The sequence below is a fragment of the Cottoperca gobio genome, chromosome 3, assembly GCF_900634415.1.
Source record: "Cottoperca gobio chromosome 3, fCotGob3.1, whole genome shotgun sequence".
NCBI classification, from domain to species: Eukaryota; Metazoa; Chordata; class Actinopteri; order Perciformes; family Bovichtidae; genus Cottoperca; species Cottoperca gobio.
The window spans coordinates 25543697-25569980 of record NC_041357.1 but is presented as its reverse complement, the minus strand read 5'-3'; the positions used below and the strand labels follow the sequence as shown (position 1 = coordinate 25569980).

The window sequence follows — 26284 nt, the reverse complement described above, 5'->3', positions numbered from 1 at the left end:
CTACTTCAGTATTTGGGCGCTTTCCATTGTGGCCCTTTAGATTACGCTGAAATGGGAATGTGATGTTCAGTCGCAGGGAACTATTTCAGTAATCGGTGAAGCAGGAGGTTGAAAAGGAAAACCAGAAAAAGGATGTCTGGGGGGGTTTTCTGCTCGGTGTGCTGCCACTGGACGAGTGGATGGAGGAATCTTAGTTAAAAGAACCAGACGGTATGAATTGATTTCTCCTATCACAATCTTTGGGTCCAGGCCAACGTTTACGCTAATAGCCAGGCTCCGGTGTGTGTGTGTGTGTGTGCCGCGCCCAGCAGCTCTTACCTTGGCCATGGCCTCTGCGATGGAATCCACCATTCCTCCCACCATTCCCACTTCACTGGCAGCGTCATTCAGAGTCACCATGATATCATCAACCGCCTCCTTCATGAGCTGCGCTGCCTCCGCTATGGCATCGTGGGTATGGGACGCCTGTGAAGTGTGACGCAAAGACACACGGACACTTGTAAATGATATAATAGTAGGATTGTTGTTCTGCACCAAAACACCAAGTGTTGTCCTTTAATGAGAAAACCTACTTGAAACAAGACCTTGCAGGGGGGTGGAGCAGCAACATTTAAGAAAGAGTAAAACAGTTATACCTTTGGGTTTCCTCCACCCTCCTTGGCAGCGTAGAGCATCTGCAGGGCGGACTCAGCCAGGGTCTTAGTTTGGTCCAGGAAAGTCATCTGTTGCTGGTGGTCCCTCAGCTTGGATGTCACACCCACAGAGGCCATGATCAGCGGTTCAAAGTAACGGGCCAACTGGGTCACCTGGGGGGCAAAAGGTCAAACGTTTTTAATGAGTCATGTGAGGACGCTTTCTTAATTAGAGCAAATGTTACATTTTCAGATGGAAGAGTTGAAGTAAGTCAACGAAGCCCATCAATGATAATTTAAAGAGAGCATCTAAAAATAAAGGAAGTATAAGACAATACATTGCCTATCATATATAAAATAAAGTATTTAACAGTAAGATATTGATTAGAGATATTGCTGTGATAATTATCACAATACTCATTTTGTCCAGACAACTCACTCGTAACATGTGGAAAGATGTAATACTGCAATTAAAAAAGGATTAATGTGTTGCTCCACAGCTGCAGTATTTAAGTAAAGTAATTAACCCCCTGCCCTATATATACCTTATGTCCTAGTTGGGAAGCTTCGCCCCTGGCAGCGGTGGAAACCGGGTCAATTAAATGGCCAATTTCCTGCACAGTGGACGTCAGCTGATCTTGAAGCGCCTGAAGAGAGGAAACAAAAAGAAATTAGTTTAAGTCTCGCTTTTTATGCGAGACAAAGGTACATTCAAATTAGCCAGCTGCGAAGAATCACCCACAAGGAACTATAAAATACAAACATTTGTAAATGACATTAAATCCTTGATTTCTGTCTAATAAGGCACTTGTGACCTAGAAATGGACAGAAACCTAATTAAAACCACCAAAAATGCATCCATTATTTAACAGAGCGACACAAATAAACTAGATAAAACTTTAAAATTGAAAGAAAAGATACAGATAAACGACCAGACGAGGACAAATGCAAACCGGGAGTTATGTGTGGAAGATGTCGAGTTGTTTTCTGCTGGTTGCTTACCTCCAGTGAGATGTCGTCCCTGCTTGCTAAGTTCTGGCTGACTGCTGCGAGAGAGGCCTGCTCAATGTCCCGGATACTTTTGTTGATGTTATCAATTGACGAGTCGCACTCCCGCTGGCCTGGGGCCTTGTCCCTGAGAATAAAACAGGAACAGGAGAAGAAGAGAAACAGAAAGCAATAAAAATGGAAGGAAAAGTAAATGAGAAAAACGTTGAAGGATTATGTATAAGGGGGAGGGGGAAGACAGGAAGAAGTGCAAATATTAACATAACTAAGATTTATTAAAAACACAAGACAGGTTCTGGGATGTCTCTTTAACATCTTCTCTAGTGGCTTCCTCATCTCATTGCTGCTCAGGTCACACAGCTGAAATGTGGCCTGTAGGGTCTCGTCACTACACCGGGGGGGGGGGGGGGGGGGGGGGGGGATCAAGCTGGGCAGCCAAATTAGCTTTGAAGCGTCTGAGTGGTGCGGGCCACCGGCCACATGGGCAGAATAACTTGAGCTAAACATCCATTTCCATGCATGGTGGCACACTGAAAGTAAAAATAAAATAAAATCTCACCGATGCGTGTAATGAGACTAACAAAGCTGTGAGGTTGGTCCATTCCTATGTGTGTTCTTTGGCACCGCAGTGCATCACTGAATGCCATTAAAAAAAAAAAAAAGGTCCAGGGCCAAAACTCCCAAGTACTCAATTTGCCGTCTAAAAAGGAAGACCGTGATAAGGGCCTCAGGATTCGAGATGCTAAGCTGGCTAACGTGTGAATGCAAACGTGCAGATGTTCTGAGCCAAGCCTTACAATCCAGTGCGTTGTGTCACTGGGAATTAGTTCCTCATGAGCATCAGTTTTGTTCTGATCAAGGTCGGGAACAAAAGGTGTGAAAGAGGAGATTAAAAATGTAAGTGTTGGAAGTATAAGAACAACCATTTGTCACGCAGTGCTACAGCATTTGGGCATCCGTTGTCTCGTACGCTGCGTTAGTCTCACAGCAATGTGTGAAAACTTGAATGAATCAAAACTTAATTATGATTTTTACCTCCCATAATCCCCCTCGTGTATACAGAAATAACTACATCACTGCAGTGAAACAGCAGAGTGGTGCAAAGGATCAAAATGATGATGTTTTGGTAACTTTAAGACTACAGGAAGTCGCATACTACACGTAAAAGTATGAAATGTTGTTTTTAAAATGTGTTTTTGATGCAGATTAGTGAGTTTTAGAGGTGTTGCTAGGCAGATTATTGTACTAAACTAAGGCTGTTGGCGCTAACTTCATATTTACTAATATTTCCCAAAACTATTCCTTTAAAGTTTGAACTTCAGATACTGTGTTTTGTCACCTATCCCTTCTTTAGCTATTTGTTACATCAGAATACATATACATACACACGTATATATATATATATCACTAACCGGATGGCTGTGATGAGACTCTTGATGGAGTCGGACACGGTACGAGAGTGACCAGCCAGAACAGACCAGGTGGGCGGGTCTTTGGGGTTGATAACCAATGAGCGTGCAGTCTTGAGCAGGTAGGTGGAGCTGTCAAGCATGGAGCGCGCCGATTGGAGGATGGGCTCCTGTGCCGCAAAGCCCTACAGCAAAACAAAAGAATGCAGAAATGAATGCATTTAATACAATATCCTGTAATTCTTTCTGCATATTACACTATTTGCTTTAACACTTTGATTATTGATCTAATAATAGCTGCGCAGGAATACTTCAGACACTAATGTTCACGTGGTCGTACCTCATTGCTGATTTGAGCCGGGATGCTGGCAAACTCGGGGTTGGAAGCAAATGTTGTGAGGTTTTCAACAGCCTCGATGAGCGGAGCTGTGGCGACTCGACACTTGCCCCTGTTCTCATCTGAGAAATCCCCATCTAAAGCCTGGACAGTGAGAGATGGAGTATGAAGGCAGCATGACACAAATCTGATTAAACTCAAATGCCAAATAGGTTGTCTAACCCAAGAGTCAAGAATTAAACTAATCATTGACAGACGTTTGACAGACAGAATGTCAAACGTCTGTCAAACAGAATGAGCGGATATGACTCACAAACGTTTCTTTTAAAATAGGATTCTTCAAAATCTCATAAAAATCCAATTGGCAAAGAAATCCTACCTTGATGGTTTTGACCAAGTTGGCGGTGCTGTTGGCCACCTCCTTGGCGGACTGGACAAAGTGCCTCTTGGCGACTGGGTTGGTCGTCCTGGAGGAAGCCAGTCGGCAGGCGTTGCACAGCGCCGAGGTGTGCTTAGCGACAATGGTGGCTGCAGAGAGCACCTGCCACATGATAAACAGGATGTTAAATCAGTAACTGAGATTGTATATGAAATCATAGCCAGGTGAAAGTCCAGCGTTGGTACCGCTGACATTTCTATGTGCTAAAAGGTGTTTTACTTCTGCACCTTCACTTCTGGTGTGGACTGCTGAGCTGGAAAGTGACTCATGTAAAAACGCTGTTGGGGGCTTATAATGAGGCTGTATCTGTCTTCAACAGAGACGGTTGTTGAAGTAAACAAAAAGATGATAATGGAGGTAAATATTGGACTTTCAGACCACCTGCAGTGAAGGCATTTGGCTACACAGTTTCACATTTCTGCATCAGGTGATTGCATAAAATCAACAAAAAAAATTGGGCTTTTTCAGCTTCAATAGTTTGAAGAAAATGTAATTATGTTCTGCTTGTTATGACTTTAACATTCGTACAGCTTAGGCATGGTGAAAAAGAGAACAATGTAAGTGCATGCCTGGGAGGGACTACTGTCGGGGTCCACGAGGTTCTGACAGGCCATCTGGATTGCCTGGTTGGCTTTGGCAAACTGGATGGGATCCACTAACCCCTGATGCCCTGCCTGACTGTTGGGATCAGACACACCCACCAGATAGGCGGCCTGTGTGAAAGAAAACAAAAAAAAACCTCCCATTATCATCATGCATTGTGATTTAAAAGCTCCTGCACTGTGAGAGTTGTTTCTCCACATTCAGTACCTGACCCGCAGCTTCAGTGAGGCCACAAAGGGCTTTTGAGGCTGATCCCACGCTGTCTCCAAACGCCGACACATCTCCAGTCTTGCAGTTCTGAGAAATACCTGCCATCGACTCTCCCAGGACCTGGACGGAACAAAGGGGCACGTCAGCAGAACAAAGAGAGACGAAGGAGCGTTTAGGATGCTAAGCTCTGTGTGGGCAGAGCGCTCGTGTGTTTGATCGCAGGCCTACCTTGGAGTTCTCCATCACACTCTCGATGCTGTCGAAGTAGGAGAGGTCACTGACCGGCTCGTTGGGATTGTCCAGCATTCCTCTGACAGCCTGGGAGATGAAGGCCAAGTGGGAGAATTAGAGACCATGGTGAATAAACCTAGATTAAATCTCCCATCAGTCCTCGCTCACAAGGTTGTAAAGTTCTGTTTACCTCCAACTCTCTCAGGGCGTTGTCACACTCGTTCTGGCCAGGAGCCTGCTGTGTGCACAGCGTGATCAGCTGGTTAATGCTGTCAGTCACTGCCCTGAAACAAATGAACAAGCAGAGGAAGAAAGAAAATCACACTCTAGTCATTGAAGGTGTACGGTAACAAGCGTTTGGGAGTATGCAGGCGTTGACATGTGTGAGCACATTCACTGGAGGTTGCAGCCTTGTGTACATCTGTCTGTTTGTGTGCAAGCTCATGCAGTTCATCATTTGGAAAGATGAATGTTTCCTACTATATAGGGAATATTAAGAATTAATATATTGTCCCAGAAATAATTGTGATATATGATATTATTGTCCTTTTAAGACCATTTTACGCCACTGATATAATTATAATATAATAGCCTAATAATGAAAGTACAACCCTTCAGAGAGCAATGAACTCGTTATTTTTAATAATATTCAGACACTGGAATTGGACTGTGAATTTATTTTATTTCCTAAATAAATAAAAACATAAATAAAATAAACCCACACAACCAAAACAATGCGTCTCTCTGGCTCTTATAACAGTTGGGAAAATCCTGCTGTTTATTCTGGCATTATGTTGGCTAAATTGTGAATGACATGGTTATGCACACAATGATCGCGACAGGCCTAGATGAATAATAAACACACAACGTGTAGGTGTGTGTGTGTGTGTGGCTGGTTGTGGTACCTTGCAGCTGCAGAGAGCAGGTTCTTGGCATTTGCTGCTGCAGGGTCGACTGACAGACTCTTGGCTGCCAGCAGCAGCTTGCTAGAGGCCATCGAGATGTTCTTCAGGTTACCAATCACCTGCACCTGGTCGTCCTTTTTCTAGAATGACAGATTATTATAACAACATATGAAAATATTTTCTAATTTGAAATCCTAATTTTGTTAGGAGTGGTAACAAGACCGACCTGAGTGTGCCCGGCCATCTCTATACCAGCATCCAGGAACTCATCAAAGTCTTCGCTGAACTTGCCAGACGCCATCGCCAGCTGGCTGCTGGAGCCTCTGGAGGCGTGGACCACGTCGCCGGCCGACTGGTTCAGCTCGGCTGCCGTTTGGCTCAGCCCGCTCTGGGCTTCCTGGAAGGACCTGGAGGCTGGAGGGATCTGAACGACATAAAAGGAGGAGTTCATGAGGAAAGAAAGATATTTACCTTTAGTTAATTAAATAACACTTAGATGTAGATGTGACAGCAACCACAACGCCAGTTCATTGTAAACTGTGGATAAGCACTCAACTAAAGAAATACTATATCTAAGCCCCATTCAAACAGATGCAATTTCCCTTATGTGTCATTTATCGCGATACTTTCCTCGAGGAGCTTTTTGTTGTTGTTGCTGCGGGGCGTTTAAAGAAACACATGATGCGATGATAATTTGGTGAGTCATAAAACTAAACTCACAGTTTCAATCAGCAGCTTCTTGCTGGCCTCCCCGATGCTCTTGAGAGCCATGTCCACATCCTTCTGGCCGGGCAGACAGTTGACGCAGTTATTCAGGGAATGAGACACAGCCTTGGCCACCTGGAACACACAGCAGGTTCACAGCAGACTGGGTTAGAGCGTGTTCTCTGCACACAGCGAGCAGGCTGAGCTAGAACTCTGAATTTAAAATGCTGAATAGCAAGGTGGTCTTGCAGAATAATTGATATACACGTTTTAGAATTTTTCTTTTATGCCTATCAACCAATAACTGTGTGTGTGTGTGTGTGTGTGTGTGTGTGTGTGTGTGTGTGTAGACAACATGAAAGGGACCTTATTGAACAAAGAGCCAGTAAGTTAAAAAGGCTTCTTAACTTAATCTTATATAAGTCGTATTGTATTAAGAGTATTTTGTGTTTTTCTCTTGACATTTAAAAAAGAGAAAAACTAATAATTAATAATTTAAAAAAGGTACTTGGCCTATAAATGTGCCACCAGGTTTATTAAAGGAGTCCCTTGCTATATTTGACAGGTGTTCACGTTCATGTATTCCTCAGCAGATGCAGACATTCATCAGACTCAGATTTAATCAGATTCTATATGAAAATATTAAATATATTGAGCACTGTTGACCAAAACAGCTGACTTTCCTTTCAAGTTCACATGGCTGCACGTTTCATTTCTTACAAATGAACAGATTATTTTAGCCACCTTTAAAAGTCACATTACTACCATGTAAAACACAGACAAACATGTGTTCTATGAAATGCTGAGCATCATTAAACTGTGTGATCCAGTCCAAATTCAGACTCATACAAGAGTTCTAACTTAAGATAAAACGTGTAGATTGATAACATTAACCTTTGGAGGGGGGAGATGATGAGGTTGCAGTGATATTTGATGGGGTAGACAGACATGCAGAACAGTGTCCATACCCCGGAGCAATCCTGAACCATCTCACCTGCGCCAGCCTCTGCTGACTCTCAGCGTCTCCTTGGGAAATCAGTGCCTGCTTGGCCTCATGAATGAGAAGCGCCGAGCCCTCCATAACATCCCGAGCGGAGTCCAGCATGGCTGCCGCAGCATTGGGGTCTGTGGTGGAGGCGGCGACGCCGCGGGCCGCCTGGGCCAGGGTTCTCAGGGCCTGAGCCGTCTCCCTGGCTGCTATTCCTACACACAGGATCAGAGGCAACAGAACCACCATCAGAAAGTATCTCAGAGACATCAAGTCACGTAGTATTGGGTCGTTGTAGACGGTGGCTGTTGGGATTTTGTATGTTCACAGCAAACATCGCATGTTTATGACTAAAGAGTCAAGAAATGAGTTTATTTGAAAACGAGGCGATTAGATGACCTCCGCTCCTTGGTAGAGGTTCAAGCGTTTCCGTCAGTACGTCAGCAGTACGAACCTGTGTAGTGCTCGTTTCCTTGTGCAGCACAGGTGAGCAGCTGAGCCATGGAGGATCCCACCGACTTAGAAGTGCTGCCCAGATCCTGAGCACACTTCTCCAACTACAGCAGAGGGGAAAGGTTTGTGAATGTAAGTGACTAAATATTATATATAGGTCGCAAACCCATCAAACACCGCTTCAGGCACGAGTTGCTGGTGGTCGATATCTTTTGTAGAACTTGATTTAACTTCACGGGTCTAAAGGAACAACAACATCTCTTACCGATTCTCCAGGTAGTGGTTTCAGTTGGGCATTAACGGCAGCCAGCATGGCATCTTGCAGCTCACATCTCAGGGTCTGGATGGCAGTGAGCGCAGAGTCGATCTCCATGGGGCCGCAGGCTTCATGAGCCTAGAAAGAAAAAAAAAAAAGAGTCTGCTGTCACTCATAATTCACATAGTTACAGGGATTATTACTTGTGGAGTGATCCTTTAAAAGATAATCTTCTTGTGAGTTTAGGCTCGTTATAAACTCAAACAACCGCTACACAAAACATACACTCGCAATTTAGTACAGCAGTTTACAATTCAGTGCATCTGCTGTGGATTAAGCAGTAAACATAATTACTTTTTGACTTTATTATTGCCAATGCCATGATTTTAACCACGAAGCAGGCACAGTGTCTGTCTGCAATGATGACTGCATGTATGTAAAATGTAGTGACTTTCCTGCATGCACTCATGTGAGAGTGCCTCTTTGCGCCTGTGCACTACCTTCTGTGCAGACGTCCTCAGCTCAGCCAGGCAGGTGGCCAGGTTCTTGGCACACTGACCCAGTTGCATGGCTGCAGCTTGATCCGTTACCGTGGGAACGGAGGATTTGGCCGAGGTCACCATCTTACTTCCCGGCTGCAGTTTAAAAGAAAAAAGGGAGAAAAGAAAAAATACCTTTGACCTTCAATAAAAATGATATTTTCCCCTTAAAGCATTAAGAACCTGCCGAGGAAACTAAACGCAGCTCCGGGCGACAACAAGCAACAAAAGGTTAAATGATGTGTTGGTATTTGTGTCGACTCCACGGTCCTCCATCAGCGTTGAAAGTGCAACAGATGCATTAAACACATAATCCCACCGCTGCGTCTTTAACTGCCTGCTTACTCCAAAAAGAGGTTACAGGCCTATTTTCAATGGATCCCCACACGGCAGGAACACTATTTATACCTTGTTCAGCCTGGTTCCTAATGTAGGACTGAAGTTACTCTATTTGAGCATGTGGACGTAAAGTTTTAACAATCTCCTCTCCAAGGTGTGTGTGTGTGTGTGTGTGTGTGGTGTGTGCTGCACCTGTAAGAAGTTCTGGCTGGCAATGATGAGCGCTAGTTGTGCACTGATGTCCTCTGCTTTGGCCTGACTGCCGCGCACCCCCTGGACGAGTTGTGGGATGTGGTCCGCCACTGCCTATACACAACACACACACACACACACACACACACACACACACACACACACACACACACACACACACACACACAGTCAAAATGGAGACTTCATAGTTCAAATAAAACCCTCAGTATAAAATCCCTCTATTATACTATTTTATAAATCATCAAGCAATTTGTATGCACACAGTGTCATTAAATAAAAAATATTAGGAAGTTATCATTTGAAATCCTTTTATTAAAAAGAAGGAAGATGTCTGCACTGATCCTCACCTTACAGCTCTGCACCAGCTGCTGGTGAGCAGCAGTGTTCTTGTTGGAGGCAGCAGCGTTTTGAGCAGCAGCGATGGTCTGCGTGGCCGCAGCAGCAGCTTGCTTGGCGGCATTCTGAGGAGATCCATAAAAACATCCACATGTAAAATATGGAGAAACAGTAGCTCTGTGTCTGTGTAAGCCAAGGGTTTTTAAATCTGGATGTAATGTGTAAATACAGTATAAATAAATGTTTTACCCTTAAATGTACAAGTTCAATTTAAGGTCTTACACTTAACTTATACAAAACTAAAAGAAATAATGTAGATACAACATCCTAATATTGTGACAACTAATAATCGTGAACTTTAAAAGTACAAGAAACTTGTTGAGCGTGTAACAATTCATTAACCTCGTTAATGAGCTTAATATTTCAGTTTGAAGTGTAATTGAGACACGAGTCAAATAACCCTGAGGCACACGAGCACCTTGGGATCCATTCTGATGATGGAGGACTCCTTTTCCTATTTCACGAATATTTGAGAAGAGCAACAACAAACCTACATCGGTCTCAGAACCCTGACATTTAATGTTGAAAGACTTGCTGCTGAAATCAACTTCTAAGCCAAGTGAGGCCTCCAATTGGTGCTTTATAGAGATGGTGACATTTAGGATTGGTCTTTGTGTTAATGTCATGTTTTTATTTTCTATTTGCACACAAATAAGGCTGTATAAAATACAGCAAATAAAGACATAACAACATGTGTCAGGAGAGGTCAAGCAGCCACAGGCTATTTACAACCGACCTGCGCTCAACTTAAGGAGAAATGTGAATCTTTGAAACTTCTTTTGTATTGTAAATATTGCCTGAAGTAGCCATTTCTCTTGGGACACAGTGTGTTAAAGGTTCAGCCGTCGTCACTGACCTCCAGTCTGTTGATCAGTTTCTTCTTAATGGCATTCTGAGCAGCAGCGTTGGTGGCCACACGCAGCCCCTCTGCAGCCTCCCTCAGTCTTTGCTGCTGGTCCTCATTCTCTGGGTACGCAGCTGCACCCTGAGAACACACACACACACACACACACACACACACACACACACACACACACACACAGTAGTCAGACCTTTGAACATGACGCAGATTTAAAATCACTGAACTGAACCCCTCTGCAGTTCGTCTCCATCACCTTTAAACGCTTTAATTCATATTAACAAGCAGCTCTTTCCATCTTCACCCGTTTATGAAAACCAGCGGTGCAAGTTAACCTAGTTCAGTGGAGACCAATATCTCCTGCTGCTGGAGAGAAGGGAAGCTAAGCCTGCATCCATTAGGTTAATTAATTGGAAGCTCGGTAGCTTCTACTGCAGCTAGAGGTGAGTGTTCCCGTTACTGACAACCTGTGTCATCGGGGGGCGTTTTAACCCCACAGCTAGAGTGTACGAGCAGAAGAATATTTTCTGTTTTCATAACTAGTAATTTAAAATCGATGTTTCGTTTCATCATTTTGTGTTAATCACAGTAAAACGACGTTAGTGCCCAGAGCTTCAAATCGGTGACAGCAGCTGTCATCTTGCCCGTTGGCAACCGCTGACACCATTTGTCAATTTGCATAATTATTTTTAAAAAGTGAAGATTTCAAGAGGAACTAACAAGATATCACATGCAATAAGTCATAATGGGGGAGGTCTGTTTCACAGCCAAACAATACATGTATAATAAGCGTCGAATCGTTGCACGACGTAAACATACAGTCCGACGATTAATCAGTTACTAAGGCAACGGCCGGGTGGAGCGTCAGCCTCCATTGACACGGATACATGTACAGCTGTGACAGCGACAAGTCTGGCATCCAACCAGCTGGAGGGCGTCATTTCATTTTCATGGTGGAAGAGGAGCGTTATTAATATCAGTGTGTGATTCTGCAGACAGATAATGAGACTGATGCAGAGCGATAGCAGATAAACAGTTTGGATAGAGGAGCGTGCCCTTTAGCAGTCTGTGAAGAAGAGTTCGACGTCTTCTTCCTCTTTACATCACGCTACGCTGGGAGGTGTGAGAAGGACTGGATGGGAAATGTAAACGCTGTATGGATTCTAATGTGTTTGATTATTCACACAGATGTCTTCATGGGCTTATTCCTGGCACTTGAATAAACCAAAGGATTAGAGCAGGCTGTGTACAAATCAATGTGCGACACAGGACTGTTTAGTTCCAATTCATTAAAACTGTCCACTCCCATGTTAACACAAGATATGCAACATGGAGCGTAGAGCCAGCAAAGTAAAAGTAAAGTTATATTTTGTACTTATTAAGGGGTTTAATGTTCATGAGATTAAAGAGAATAAAGTGTGGCTCGGAGAGCTCCAAGTTGCCTTCTGTATCGAGCAAAGGATTGCAGCAACTCTAAAAGCAATCCCATCTTACTTGTTGTCTGAAAGGGATATCTAAGCCTCATCCTGCAGCTGCTACATGGAGAGTAAATAATTGAATAACTAGAATGGCACTCTGAGAACGCAGACCTCCGCCAAGGACAACGGTGCATTCAAGTGCTCCTTGGATGGTTCCATTTCCAACTTTGTATGTTCATTAGCTTTAAGTCTTAATGTGGAAACAACACGGACACTACACAGATGATGTATTTTATTGCTCAGAGCTTTTAATAAAAACGTTGATAGCAAGTTTTTTTTGTGAATTTTCCCAGTCAAAGTTACTTTCGGATTATTTCCACATGAATGCAGCACAAACGCTCCATCGCAACATTATTCATGTTTCAAATTAGTGGCTCCTTCTTTGGCCTGTGCTTCAACAAAGTTTCATGAATATCGGGCTAGTAGCTTTTCCGTTCTCTTGCCGACAGCTGAAAACACAACCTCCTTGGTTTAGGTAATTAAATCACACAAGGTGTTTTAACTGAGACACATGTTCTCATTCACAACTCAGATCTCTAAATTCAGACAAATCTAATTAGAAAGGAAAAAACTCTGCAAACCCATAAAACCGGTCACTAATTTAATGTCTGGACCCACGTGACCACGTGTGCAGATGTTCATCAACTCTTTCACAAACACACCTTGGGACTCTTATTTTTTATTATCATTAAAGAAAGCTTTAAAGTTCAACTCTCATTGACGAAGGAATGCAGAATCTCACACTACACACACACACACACACACACACACACACACACACACACACACACACACACACACACACACACACCCCTCTGCTGTCACTGAAAAGGTCGCCCTGTACTTTTCATCTCGTTGAGATAATGTCCTATGCTTTGCGTCTCACGCGCTGCTTACCTTTGCTGCCTCTACCATCCTTGCGGTGGCGTCAGCCAGCAGTTTAGCAGCCGCCAGCAACTTCTTAGAGTTGTCCACGTCCACCTCGGCCTCAGCGTCAGACCTCATGGCATTCACCAGGTCGGAGGTAGCCTGAGCCAACACCCGCGCCTGACGAACCATCTCTCCTGAGACGTGATGAGAGAGGACAGAGAAAGTGCGGAGGCGAGGGGAAGGGGAGAGAGATGACAAATGTTGGAGAGAAGTGGATTAATGGATGAGTCATACTAATAAGAGGTTAACGCTGTGGTTTTAAATGCAACTGCGTAGCTCTATCCTTGTGCTGAAAGTCCTCCTGAGTTTATCATCAAAAACATCTTCATTTCTCGAACCGCCTGCAATACAAATCAAACGACGCCCGATTACTGCTTTCTTCTGCGTCATTTGGGGATAACGGTGCAATGCTGGCAAAACTGAGTGGAGCAGATAAATATCTCAACAAAACTGCATTGATTTTTTATTTGACACCATTTCCGTTTGTGTCAGTAAGAGAAATTCAAAGCATACTTGTTAAAATCGTTGGCAGTAAGTGGAGCAATATTGTGACTGAAGTCGTGAACAATAGGAGACTTTTAAACAGATTGATCGAAAAGCACCTGGTGAGAGGAAACAAGAAACAAAACATCTCGTGTGGCTGAATCTCTTGCACGGTTGTACTGCTCTCCCTGATCGGATGTGCATCATGTTTTAACACCTGTAGAAGACTCGTGAACACACAATTAGACGGAATATTATTAGAATCAGACTAATGAGAAAAGACAGAAGGGTTGTTGTCTCTATTCTCTCCGTCGAAGCAGACCTGGCACACCACACAAGCTATTTGGCGAACATGTGAATGCACCTGCCAACACTCACACACCTGGATTCACTCTTTCTGCAGGTGTGACATAACCGGACATATTTGACACCAGTTCAAAAGGCGATATTTGCCAAAGTAGCTGCTCGTAGTCAGGGCTCAGCAGAGCAGACAGCAATTCTACATGTCCATCAAACCAATCAATTCGGCTAAGCTGACTGCTGGCCCGGGACGTTCTCTGTGAATCTCCTTCTATCCAACTGTCTTTCTCTGCTGTCAGACTTGCTTACATCACTGTCAGCTTTTTCTCTGTGGCTTCACCATGGCTGACAGCAGTCCATTTACACCCACCATCATGCCAGTCTCTCTGAGGAGAAGATGGGATGAAGCACGGACACACAGTGAGACATCTACTCGGAAAGCAGAAACTTTAGAGGCTATGGAAAGCAAGTTTTTGCAGCTGAGATTACAGGACTTCAAAAAGCACGACAGGAAACCAAAATGGTGTCGTATTCATTTGAAAACGTTTTGGTGGGTTGCATTGAGCATCAGGCGTTGGTCACAAAACGTGTAAAAATGCAAGTAACTGCCAACAGTACGACAAAAAAAAATCAAATTTCAAAATAAGATAGCTTTCAAATAAGACAAAAACACTGCAATATCAATACTGAGCTGCGTTTCCAAACCATCAGCTACTTTGCAGTTTTTTTGTTCTTAGTTTCTTATTTTTTACCATAAATGATCTATAACTCTATAAGAGCATTTCTTTCCCTTTATCTTAATTCTTTATTTATATTATCAATAAAAGATCAGAGAGTCTGCAGCCACTGGCTCTGTGGACTGCACTTAGACAAATGCTAACATCAGCATGCTAACATGCTCACAATGACAACGCTAACATGCTGATAAACAGGAAGGTGCTGACGTTTAGCAGGTATAATGTTAACTATGTTCAGCGATTTAATTTAGCATATTAGCATGCTGACATTTGCTAATTAGTACTTAACACCGACCTGAGGCTGACGATAATGTCAGTAGTTTTGGTCATGAATAGAAGTATTGGACAAATTGAAATTATGATCTGATGATGGCTCCAGATTAAAATATAAGGGATTTGCAAAAAGTGGTAATTTAATCCTGAGGGGGATGTGAATATCTGTACCAAATTTCATGGCAATCCACCCAACAGTTGTTCAGATGTTTCACTTTAAAACTACAAATGTCAGCCTCACGGTGGCGCTGGAGGAAAGGTCAGAGGCTCACCAATGTCAGGCTTCATCCTCTGGGCACCATGAATGTCTGCAAAAAATGTCATGGCAATCCATACAATAGTTGTGGAGATATTTCAGTCCAGAGTGGCGGACCGAGCGATCAAAGACATCCGTAGAGCCGTGCGGCCTGTACGGCTAACAACAACTAAAACCTCACTGAAAGTAGCTGGCTCTGGTTTGTACTGTAGCTGACACAAAGATTTATTTTAAAATCAAAAATACATTTGCATTTTATGGGAAGTTAATTAACCTGTTCCATGCATACTTACTTACAATCACAAACAAAAGTGCATTAATATTTCAGCCTTCTGTATTTTATAGCATTTGCCATATTGGAAAAAGTCCCCAAAAATGGCTGCATGTGGATGCACAATTAGTATCCTCTCTTGGACTCACCTGCGTCTCCCATCGAGCTGAAGATGTTCTCGGTGACGGTCATGATGGTGTCTGTGGCCTGGTCGTAGCGCCCGATAGGCTCTCCCCTGGAGGTGTACTGACGGACATGCTGCAGGAGATCTCCCAGAGCCTGACTCACCACGCTGGCCGCTGCGCTCACCTTCAACACAGGATGAAGCACATCATCAACGTTAGTGCTGCGTTTCTTAAGCTGCATTATTCCATCAGGGAGAAGCACACAGGACTCATTATCTTCATTGCTGCTTAAGCTGGGAGTTAGTACACACACTGAATACCCTAAATAAAATAAAAAGACCAGTTTAGTTTAAACATGTAGGAAACCAGTCGACTCCAACCACCAGTAAGTCTTTTCTGGGTCAAACTTGCTATAATCTGAGATGAAACAAAACAATTAAACATAAAACAATAGAGTTGAGTGCAGCGCTGGTCGATGCAATTAATCAGGCTGACCTGTTTGAGGAGCTCGCCATCTTCTGTGGCTGAGAGGCAGGCCTGGACGCAGCTCTCCACAGAGCGATCCACCAGCTTTCCGGCTTCAATCAACTGCTCCTGGCAAACCGGTGAACTGATAGTGGGACTCACCACCTGCAACAAGGTAAGGAAGTATTAAAAATAATAATAATGGGGAATCATGAAAGTGAAGAACTCTCCTCCATGTCCATTTATACGTCATGTGAAAAAGAGAAAAACAATGGCGGCATCCTGTGGTGCAAACGTTACGCATGTGTGAAGGAAGATATTGTAAACGTCCATCTAACTTCTCTAATCCAAACATAAGCAGTACACATAATTTAAATTAAGAGTAAAGCCACTGCTAGAACAGTCTTCACATCATCACACAGAGGAAACAGAAAGAAGGAAACAAACCATTTGAAAGGATTCAGCAGATGCTTCTCATCACATCGCAGAAAGGTGAAGACTTGTTTAGTAAATGCAACTCTTCTCATTTGGAGCCAGGAGGGCATTTCAACTAATTAGAGGCATGTGGCTTGTTAAATTAAATATGTGTAAATGCGATGCTGGCGCAGGATGTTTAACGGTGCCTTGGTGCATTCTGATATATTCAATGCTCCAAACATTTCTTTTTTAACTGCAGCTTAATTGAAGGTCATTTATGTATTTGGGTAATCTCTATTTACCAAAACCTCACTGCACGGTCTACTTATGAGAGAATATGAAACAGCAAATGCATTGTCATGCACGCACAGTAGATTCCCGAGCGACATCCTTACACCATCTTCAAAGCATAACATTCAAATCCGAGACGGTTCCGACATAATAAAACGTTTACGTCCACTGAATTTACTTTTTGGGAAATGAGCGCATATTGCACAAACGCCGATATGATGATTTAGTCGCGAATATTCTCGTACCTTGGCGCAGGCCACCAACTGAGAGGTGGACAGGGCACACTGGGTGGCAGCAGCAATGACGCGGTTCTGGAGCACGCCGTCCTCCGCAACCTGGGCCACGTTCTTGGCCTTCAGCACCATCATGGCTGCGGCGTTGGCGACTGCTTTGGCCAGATTCATCAGGATGTCCTACAACAACAACAACAAGGGATGGCAAAGATGGGGAAAAAAAATAAAAACACACACACAAACAGCAAACATCTGTGCAGTCTGTCCTTTTATTCTCATAAACTAATGACACATATTGTGGCACTGGCATTTGGATAGTGCAGATAGAAATTGTAGCTTTGTGCCATGGGATTGTGTCCGGAGATGGGAAACTACGAAACGTTTCACAGAAAATATGACATCCAACTCCCATTGTATTGAATTATTAACAGGAAAAGCAACGGCCTTGTGCTTGTTGCACATTATGTAATGGACTAATCTCATTAAATGGCAGCAACAACAATCATATGTACATGTACAACTCATCATAACTGAATTACATATTCTCCCGTGTGCGTTGACAGGCTGCAAGACCAGTTGTATTGATTTGATCCATTATCCTCGGCAAACGTTGCGTTACAATAACAACCGTGATTCAGCCAAGTATGAGCTACATGAAAGAAAAACACAAGCTCGACCGCTATAACGGCATTCACTTCAAAACAAAGCACAACATCTCCTCCGTCGTCCTCTGGTTACAATGTGTTTCTGATTAACAGAGTTCCTGAGGACGGAGCTTTGTAGGAACATTACACAGAGTGTGGTGAGGATGCAGTAAACGGACGGCGTGCAGCGTTACCTGGAACCTCTCGTCCGTCTCGCTCTCTCCAATCTGGCGCAGGAGGTCTCCACTGGCCTGGCCGATGCTGCCTGCTGCCGTCAGCACGGTCTGTCTGGGCTGCACACACACACACACACACACACACACACACACACACACACAGAAAACCATCAGGATGTAAAAGTGCATTTGGACGCCTTGCATCTTGAAAAGGCTTCTGAGTAACCTTTAAAGTGTTTTATTCTGCTGTATGTCTAAAGCAACATCGTGCCATTCGAGTTCTGCACATTGCTCAACACGTCGTTGGTTATTTAAACACAGAGAAAGATATCGTTTTGCTAGTACTGCAATATGATACACGCATAACAAGAACACCAGATTAGCCGGTAACACTTGTATCGTGGGAGCTTGGCCGGGGACGAACTCGTCGAAAGTACAGAGCTGAATAATTTACTCTTTAATATCTGCCTAATAAAAAATACATCATCCTTTAAAAAGAATATGCAGAGGCATTTATTGGCATGGCAACAGAGCTATATCCCCCGTCCCAAAGCTAGACAGACCTGTGCATTGTGCAGATTACCAGCCAACAAATGTACAGTACATTAACTTCTGAATGACACTTCAACAACAAACTCTTAATAGACCTCAGTGAGAACATTACAGTTATTGCAACACAAGTAGATGGAGACTACATTAGCACAAAGCGTCCTTGTAAGTTTTTAAGCTCTGTTTCCATAAAGGCCGAACAGCCTGAGGTCTTTTATGGAGACCGACCTGGACAATTGAGTTATGTGAAGGCGGCCAGCAGCAGAGGATGTTAATATAATTAGCTGTAGTTTGGAGGAGCAGGAGAGACGCTGCATTATTAAGAGATGGTATATTTTGTCGCAGAGTAAAGCAGCTCTGAGGCAAACTTGATTAATGTTTCAGGTTGTCATTTTGGAAAGAACAAAAACATTTCAACTGTATTCAGATTCAGGCTTCACTTTCACACATTATTCTCAATTTGTCTTTTATTTTATCCACCCTCTCCATCCATGTGCCCCCCCCCCCGCCTTCTCCATTCGGTTCGGGCTCACTATGGTGTCCAATCTTTGCCACATTTCAAAGATAACCCAAAAATAAAAAGACAAATTGAAAATGTTGTCTTACTTATAGATGCATTTCTAAAATGTACGGTAATGTAAAAGACAGTTGGTGTTCTGACAAGACATTGCATCACCATCTCAGGGTTCGGGGTTCCTTTGCTCACCTCTCCAGAAGCCGGCTCAACAGCCTTAAGCAGGTCAGACACGGCCCCTGCTAGTGTCCTGGCAGCCCTCATCAGGTCATTACCTCCGCCCATGTCGTCCTCCATCAGTGCAGCCAGCAGCTTCACACCCTTTGACATTTCTGTCAGGTTGGAGGAGATGGTGGTGATGGCGCAGCCCACGGCGGTGTAGTCCGTGTCAGTTGGATCGCCTGCGTACGGGGAGCGGGGACAGAATAATAAGGGCCATCAGATAAAGAGAACTCTACAGAAGGTAATAACACAACGCTTATCCAAAGCCAAGAGTCTTCTTACGATTAACTTTGTAAAACAGCCTAACAATTCAACCAGGAGACAAACATATGTTCCTTTAACTGAGACTAGAGACTGCACAAACACTTCTGCCCATTTTAGTAAAGGGAAAAAAGTGCAGAGATATCGCTCTAAAGCACAGATGAAATTAAAACAAACTACCGATCGCCCTGGAACGGTTCAGAACGGCACAAAGCCAACAGACATCTTCACCAGTCAATATTCACCAAACCACAGCAGGATATGAAGGAACTATTAGACTTTACACAAGACCTACAATCATGTTAATGAACACCAGACTGATGGAAAGGTTCTGCTTTAAAGTTACTAATTGGCCAGATCATTTTAACTTTGCAGAAAATGGAACCCCTAAAATGTACTCGTAAAACTGCGGGCACATCTTAACACTTTCACTGGCTTCATTAAGCCTTCCTAAAAGGCTCATAATAAATCCCACAAAGGGCTATTCAACAAAACATAATGTAGTCTTTCTCTACTACCAAGACATTTGCCGTATATCTAAGCCTTAGCAGCAGAGCACAATCTGCTGAGTCATGCCCGTGCCACTGACCAGCTGTGAGGTTGACAACGGAGGCCGTTCCTGCAGTGATGGCGTCGACCTGTGAGTGGATCTCGTGTTTGGACTCATCCATCTTGTTCTGGATCCAAACCTTGGATGCCTAAGGTACACAGAGGGAAAACACAAATCATTGCTTTGCATGCATGAAATGCATCTAAAACATGGCCGTCATTCTGCAGACAGCACTATTATTTATCACTATCATTTTCCTTTTATGGCCGTTTCACTGAAAGCATGCATTGGAAGTGATATATTAGCATAATATGTGTATAGAGAACGAGTATATGAAGGTTTTTATGTGCACTGTACCATGTCCTGTCCCAGTGGTGGCAGGTTGTCCACCTCCCCTAGGTCAATCTGGGCCTTCTGCACAGCTTGCATACTGGTGTTGATGGTTCCCATCAGAGCCTGCTGTGCTGAACTCTACACATACAGGAAGACAAACAGGTTTGTTTCTCACCGAACGCAACATAGAGGGATTTGATTGCCACCTTGTGTAGCTAATTGTTAGCATGTGTAGGAACCAGCGACGAGGAGGGGGACGAAAGATGATGATACACCCGTCTAGTGGTGCAGCCTAAAACAGACTCTTGTATGGAGGGGCATTCACCTTTAACAGAACTTCATACACAAACATCACACTGAGAGACATTTTTGTCGTTCTTACAAGCGGTGGCATGTGTCCACGGTGCATCTGACCCATTGTGATCTGCTGTTGAGCAGATGGCATGGTGCCCATGCTGAGCGACTCTGTGCCAATGGAGCCGGAGCGAATCACCCCTGGCAGCGCCACTGAGCCATGCTCCATCCGGCCCACGCGATTAAACTGCTGCTGAAGGATGGTGGACCTGCGGGCACACAAGCAGGCAGTTAATATAGCATCTAGAAAATGTTAAGGGATAATACCTCGTCACTAAAACATCAAGTCCTGTCTTAAAGGAGACATATACTTCAAAACACATTTTTATCTCATACTTTCTGAATACATCTGTCTGAAATGCTCCGTTTCAGCACCTGTCTCTTTAAGACCCCCTCCCGAAACAGCCCAGTCTGCTCTGCTTGGACTGGGTTGTCTGATTTCACAGTTAGCGGGTTGTTAGGCGCTTCAGATACCCAACTGTATGTAATGATACGTCTCCTTTAAGTTAAAGTAGAATTATACACACAGCATGAAAACAAAGTTTTCTTTTAGAGAGGGAATCTGGCAACTTTCATGTATTCACAATGATTTAGATTTAAATCACACCATCGTTGAAGTTTACAACTCAAGCTGGGAACATCTCAGTTAATGTGTGCTTGGTTGATAAAGCCTGAGCGTCACAGGGATCCATTTAAAATGGTGCACTTGCAGAGAACGAGGGCACTTTCTAATTTCATTCATATGGTCACATCGGCATTTATCGGCAAAAAGGAAGTGAAGGAGGAAATAAATCAGGTGGAATTGTGATTAGTCATTATCCTCTCAGCCACACAAATGACTGGACTCACAGCTTGATAAAGTTGTGCCAATCACAGCGGAGCATGATGATGAATGAGTTCTCCGAGTAGAAAATAAATACTCCGCCCTACAAATGTGCAGAGAAGACGATTCCAAGGATGAAATGTACTCGTGTACAATGTCTTCAAAGTGTTATTCCACAAAGCCAAACCCCAAACCCCAAACCCCAGTACACGTTTGGTCAAAATATCAAAATATGTCCCACATAAACGAGGCAAGAAGTAACAGCAGCTAAATGAATGTCAGTCAATCCTTGACACCCTTATGGTTTCATTTTGTTTTTCTAAACTTGTGCAAAATAATCATCTTAAAAAAGCCATTCATTTTAATATTCATCAGTTTCGATTTGGCTCCCCTGCCTTTAATTACTGCTCTCCGTCTTTGTCGGGCAGTATTGACAGAACCATAACTTTTTTTTTGCCGAGTAATGTTTCACTGAAAACAGACCTGGTCCTCTTTAATGTCCATTCGCAAAAATACTAAAACAAGAGAGCAAAGCACAAAGCCGGCCAATAAATAACCTAACAAGCAAACTCACACTCACAAAAAGCACACATGATATACAGAGGCATACACAGCGACACCATGAACACTAACGCTAACAAATAGGACGAGCTGAAACGATGGCGAAACACGTGAAGACGTGAAGAGATGCGGTCGCTAAACGGAAGACATAAAGAGAGCATGTTTCTAGTTCCTATGTGTTCATGGGAGAGATTCAACACCGAGCAACGTGGCTGTGCTCGTTCTCTGACAGTGGGCCAGGAACACAAAGCAGAGCGACATTGCAGAGTCTTCCCACTGTGTACTTCTGGAAGACAAAGCTTTGTTTTGTTTTTCCTCAGATAAGGCCTTTCAGAGATTGGCTTGCTATGTGTTTGCAGTATTAAAGACTTTTGCCTTCGGCCCTGCGCACAAGCCCAGATAAAAAAAAGAAAGCAACACAATAGCAATTGCTGCAAAAAGCCTCAGTTTATAGCAGGGAAGTAATATCAATTGAGACGGGACATGAAAAGTGGCTTCAGTTCCACACCGAGAGTCCGCTGTGGATAAATGAGGTAATACAAATCTAATCAGGACATGTTCAGCCTCTGCTTGTCCAGTGCAACAAAATGTCCTCACATAATGATCATCTGTGCGGATAAAGTCCAGCGGAGGAGGTGTTCATGTGGTGAAATGAGGTCCTGTAAGATGGATGTGTGCGCCGTGGTCAAGGGCCGTGGAGAAAAGGAAATTGAAAAAAGGAGCCAGTCTGATATTTTGTTTTGATGGGAAAAAAAATTTTAATAACTTACGTCACGTAACGCAGGGATCATATGGAAACTACGGGAAGGATTCATCCATACAAATACAAGTTTGTTGTCCAGTACTTTTCATTTCATTGCTTTTTGCAAACTGATGGAGAGATGGAGCAGGGACCCCTACCATATATATTGTATAGCATTGTGTTGTATATTAAACTGGGCCTAGTGCCATGTATGAACATAGTTATTCAATACTAAGATATTCAGTCTCTTGCCTCCATTTATCCGTTCGCTACAAAATGTCAGATTCATGTTAAAGTGTATTTAAAGACATTTAAATTGAATAAAAAATTGTCTAATCAACCCAAATGTTTGCGACACCCCCTGCAGTACTTCAGCGGGACCCCCTGCTGAAGACCTCTGTTCTACAGCATTTCTTTCTAAGTGCTTGATAACAAATGTGTGGCCATGTCAGCAGCTCTGTGAGGCTGTCAGTGTTGCTTTGAGCTAAATGCTAACACGAATGAGCGCTAACAGACCAAACACTTAGTCATTTACATACTTTTTCGGGGATACGGATTCTTCAAGCATGGTGGACTCCTCATCGCCCTCTAATCCAAAGCGGTCCTTGCTTTGCTTCTGTAGCAGAGAGAAAAATACACCAAAGTTTCAAAAGGAGTTCACAAGGATTTAAAAAAAAAAGCAACGCTGAGGGCAATCTTAAATATTAGATTTACTGTCGCATAAAAATAAAAAAAACATGGGCTGAAATTCATCCTGTGATTCAGAGAAGGAAATGAGTCTCAGATTGACAAATATAAAATGTTATTTTTGGCTTTGGATACAACAGATAAAAAGGTCATTTAAACTAAAAATGTCATAAACCAGAAGAAAACAAATCAGTGAGCAGGATGCTCTTCGGCAGAACTTACATAATTGTGTCAACTTTCTTAACTGTGGAACGAAAGAAAGAAAGAAAGAAAGAAAGGAGACCCACATATGCAGGAAATAACTCTACGAGTTCTTACAGTGCACCTGCGCCACATGTTTTTATTTAACAGTAACAGTGAGCATATCAAGCGCCGACAGATCTGAGACGTTATCGATTCGTCGGTGTCTCTGGAGATAAATAATAAATGTCTCACCTTTTTGAGGATGATGTCGATGTAACCAGCAATGAGCTGAGAGATCTGTTCCCCTTCAGTGGTCTGCACTGAGTAATAGCTTTCCTGGTATTCCCCAAAGTCCTACACACACACACACACACACACACACACACACACACACACACACACACACAATCTTAAACATGCATTTTACACTGTAGTGCTTGTACTGTACACCGGCTGAGGATTAACAGCGAGGATTATTGTGTAACCAGCTAGTGTCAGATGAATATTAGATCTTGTGTTGGATGACATGAAGCTGCTGCAACACACACACAGTCAGAGAGGACTTTTTCTTAGTAAAGATCTGTACACCTCTATACATCAATGGGGTGACGGGACGACCCCATCGATTTACAACATCTCAAAATCTGTTTCTCCTTCAACATGTGAACGACAGATCGAATCCATCTGGAATCCCAAAGCACAAGACACTCCGCTGAATTAACAGCAAGAAAGAGAGCGAGCGTTAATTTAATAGAGACAGTACATCTCCCAGATCTGCAAGATTAAATCCAAGTTGTTCATTGACTCTGGCTGCTGACACAAAGGAGGGATATTGACAGGGAAGACAAAGGAGTCTGTTCAATAACTACAGAAGTGCGTGAGGGAACGAACAGACAGGCAGACTGAGCCCTGCAGTGATTGTTTAATGGCCACTGCAGGGAACAGTCGGGTTTACTGCGAGCTTGTCTTTATTTATTACCAGGGACGTATGCTCAGTGTGGACGAGTGTCCAGTCAGATGTTTTTCTTTCTGTGCGCGTGTCTTACCAGGGTGAAGCTCTTGGGTGAGGCCGCCCACCTCTTCACGGTGGTAAGTGGCCACTCCTGAACTACATCTTTGGTCTTCTCCTCCACTCTCATCACAGACTCTTTGGTGATCCCCAGGAGCCGCGGCACCAGCTTGTTCTTGCTCTTCATCTTTTCCTGCAGAAACATCAACTTTAATGTCATTTCTCAACAAAACAAACGGCTGCTGATTGTTTACGACTGAGACAAACCTAACGTCATGCGCTTTGGTTAGAAAGGTGCTCGTTTCGAGTTTAACACGGTTTACACTCGTACACAATCGGTTGGAAGAGATCTGCTCGTTGCCGTATGTTTATGTGAAGCAGGAAATCAAACTGCTTCACAAGATCTCACGGCTGGATTCTTCCGATAAACGCAGATAAACATTTCCCTCCATTCAGATGAAGTAAACCTTCTTTCTTCTTCCTCATTTTGAATTTCTTTGACATTTAGGTTTCCACACTTTGCATTTCATTATTTATTACCCCTCATGTTAACCCTCACTATCACAATCCTGCATACTTATTCTTGCGCTGAAAAACCCACCTTGCAACATACACATGCAAGTGTTACTAATATCATAAACGACGCCTCTGCTGCTACTGATACTAAACACTGGTGCAATGAGCCCTCATAACACTGCCTGCAGTACAGTAGGGCCATGATAACCCACCATAGTGCTACAAGTACTCTCAGTTAAACTGCTGGCGGCCATGCAGTGCTCCCTTACATCCACTAGTTTCAATTGAAGCTTTGTGTGTTTATGTATTTGTAATTGAAACTTGTATTATGGTGGTCTTATGTACGCAGGACATTTGTGCAAAAGGGTTCACTCTCATTGGACCACATTGTATAAATAAAAAGTAGAATGAATAACCCAACAAGACACCAACCCCCATGATGCAAAACAAAACAAATTGAAATGTCAATTTTATGCTGAGGGCATTACTTATGAATAAAAGACATTCAGAGAAAAGGACAGATCAACAGTCCACGCAACAACTTTGAACCGCATAGATAGACCTAACAGATTTAAACTCTTAATGCCATCCCACTGATCTGCCATGATGGGTATTCATCCGTCTAACCAGTTTAAAGAAATGTTTTTACCCAGTTAGTAATTAAAGCGTTATGACTTAATCATAATAATCTGCCTGTCAAAAACTCTCATCCTCCCGCCGTCTTCACTAAGCCTCTAATGTCATACTCCAGTTGCTCTCTGAGCCGACAGAAACGCTGACTTCTTATCCTTTCCCTTGCATGGACAGACAAAGTGTTTCTCAAGGAGCTGCAGTCGGTGAGCGGACGGACGGGCTGTGACGGGCTGTGACGTGAGGGCAAAGAGGTGAGTTGTGTAAAAGTCCTGGAGGGCCTGTAAAACCCTTCTGGGCCTCCGGGGTTTACGGGTTGGAGACTATAGGCTGCATTTTTTTTTCCCAGGGTTATTTTTAAGATGTTTCTGCTCCACTGGATTACTCTGGAGGATGACGACGAAGGTGAGAATGTCAAACTGATCAAGGGGAACGCAGATCCGAGGCCAGGAGGTGAGGCACGGTTTAAGACGCGCGTGTCTTTTTACGCTTTATAAAAGGAATAACATTTGAAGTACAGTGTGGACTTGCAGGAATAACGACGTGCTAGCAACTGCAAATGACCATTTGATGAGGTAATAGAGAGTTTTATTATACTTCATCTCGACCCTTATCCTCTGGTGCTGAAAGCCACTGATGAAAAGCCAGGAACCGTCTGGCAGAGAGTCAGTAAGTGACCTTTTTTTTTTTTATCCAAGCAATTACCAGAAAGGATCTCATTTTCTACGAGAGCTCAGCAGAGATGCAGT

The 26284-nt window shown here is 43.4% G+C and overlaps 1 protein-coding gene across 8 annotated transcripts in view; it reads right to left on the bottom strand.

The window, feature by feature from the left end:
* tln2a (talin 2a) overlaps nt 1-26284 on the bottom strand; it is a 77930-nt gene that overhangs the window by 12713 nt on the left and 38933 nt on the right. For 3 of the 8 annotated variants that reach the window (XM_029458313.1, XM_029458323.1, XM_029458322.1), the window contains exons 11-44: nt 24427-24582; nt 23633-23734; nt 23050-23126; nt 20413-20593; nt 20055-20168; nt 19737-19845; nt 18857-19065; nt 17620-17718; nt 16794-16961; nt 15871-16005; nt 15400-15559; nt 14996-15031; nt 12898-13064; nt 10520-10648; nt 9615-9728; nt 9247-9360; nt 8632-8811; nt 8186-8314; nt 7922-8024; nt 7474-7682; nt 6495-6614; nt 6001-6198; nt 5775-5914; nt 5060-5153; nt 4867-4956; nt 4636-4758; nt 4395-4538; nt 3766-3927; nt 3390-3530; nt 3053-3234; nt 1635-1767; nt 1178-1279; nt 636-806; nt 319-465 (exon numbers count right to left, since the gene is read on the bottom strand). In XM_029458313.1, coding sequence (XP_029314173.1) covers nt 319-465; nt 636-806; nt 1178-1279; nt 1635-1767; nt 3053-3234; nt 3390-3530; nt 3766-3927; nt 4395-4538; nt 4636-4758; nt 4867-4956; nt 5060-5153; nt 5775-5914; nt 6001-6198; nt 6495-6614; nt 7474-7682; nt 7922-8024; nt 8186-8314; nt 8632-8811; nt 9247-9360; nt 9615-9728; nt 10520-10648; nt 12898-13064; nt 14996-15031; nt 15400-15559; nt 15871-16005; nt 16794-16961; nt 17620-17718; nt 18857-19065; nt 19737-19845; nt 20055-20168; nt 20413-20593; nt 23050-23126; nt 23633-23734; nt 24427-24582 — 4638 coding nt within the window. Of the gene's footprint in view, nt 1-318; nt 466-635; nt 807-1177; nt 1280-1634; nt 1768-3052; nt 3235-3389; nt 3531-3765; nt 3928-4394; nt 4539-4635; nt 4759-4866; nt 4957-5059; nt 5154-5774; nt 5915-6000; nt 6199-6494; nt 6615-7473; nt 7683-7921; nt 8025-8185; nt 8315-8631; nt 8812-9246; nt 9361-9614; nt 9729-10519; nt 10649-12897; nt 13065-14995; nt 15032-15399; nt 15560-15870; nt 16006-16793; nt 16962-17619; nt 17719-18856; nt 19066-19736; nt 19846-20054; nt 20169-20412; nt 20594-22365; nt 22428-23049; nt 23127-23632; nt 23735-24426; nt 24583-26284 lie in introns of those variants that run through there. The other 5 variants (XM_029458326.1, XM_029458327.1, XM_029458325.1 and 2 more) reach the window with 4 other exon arrangements.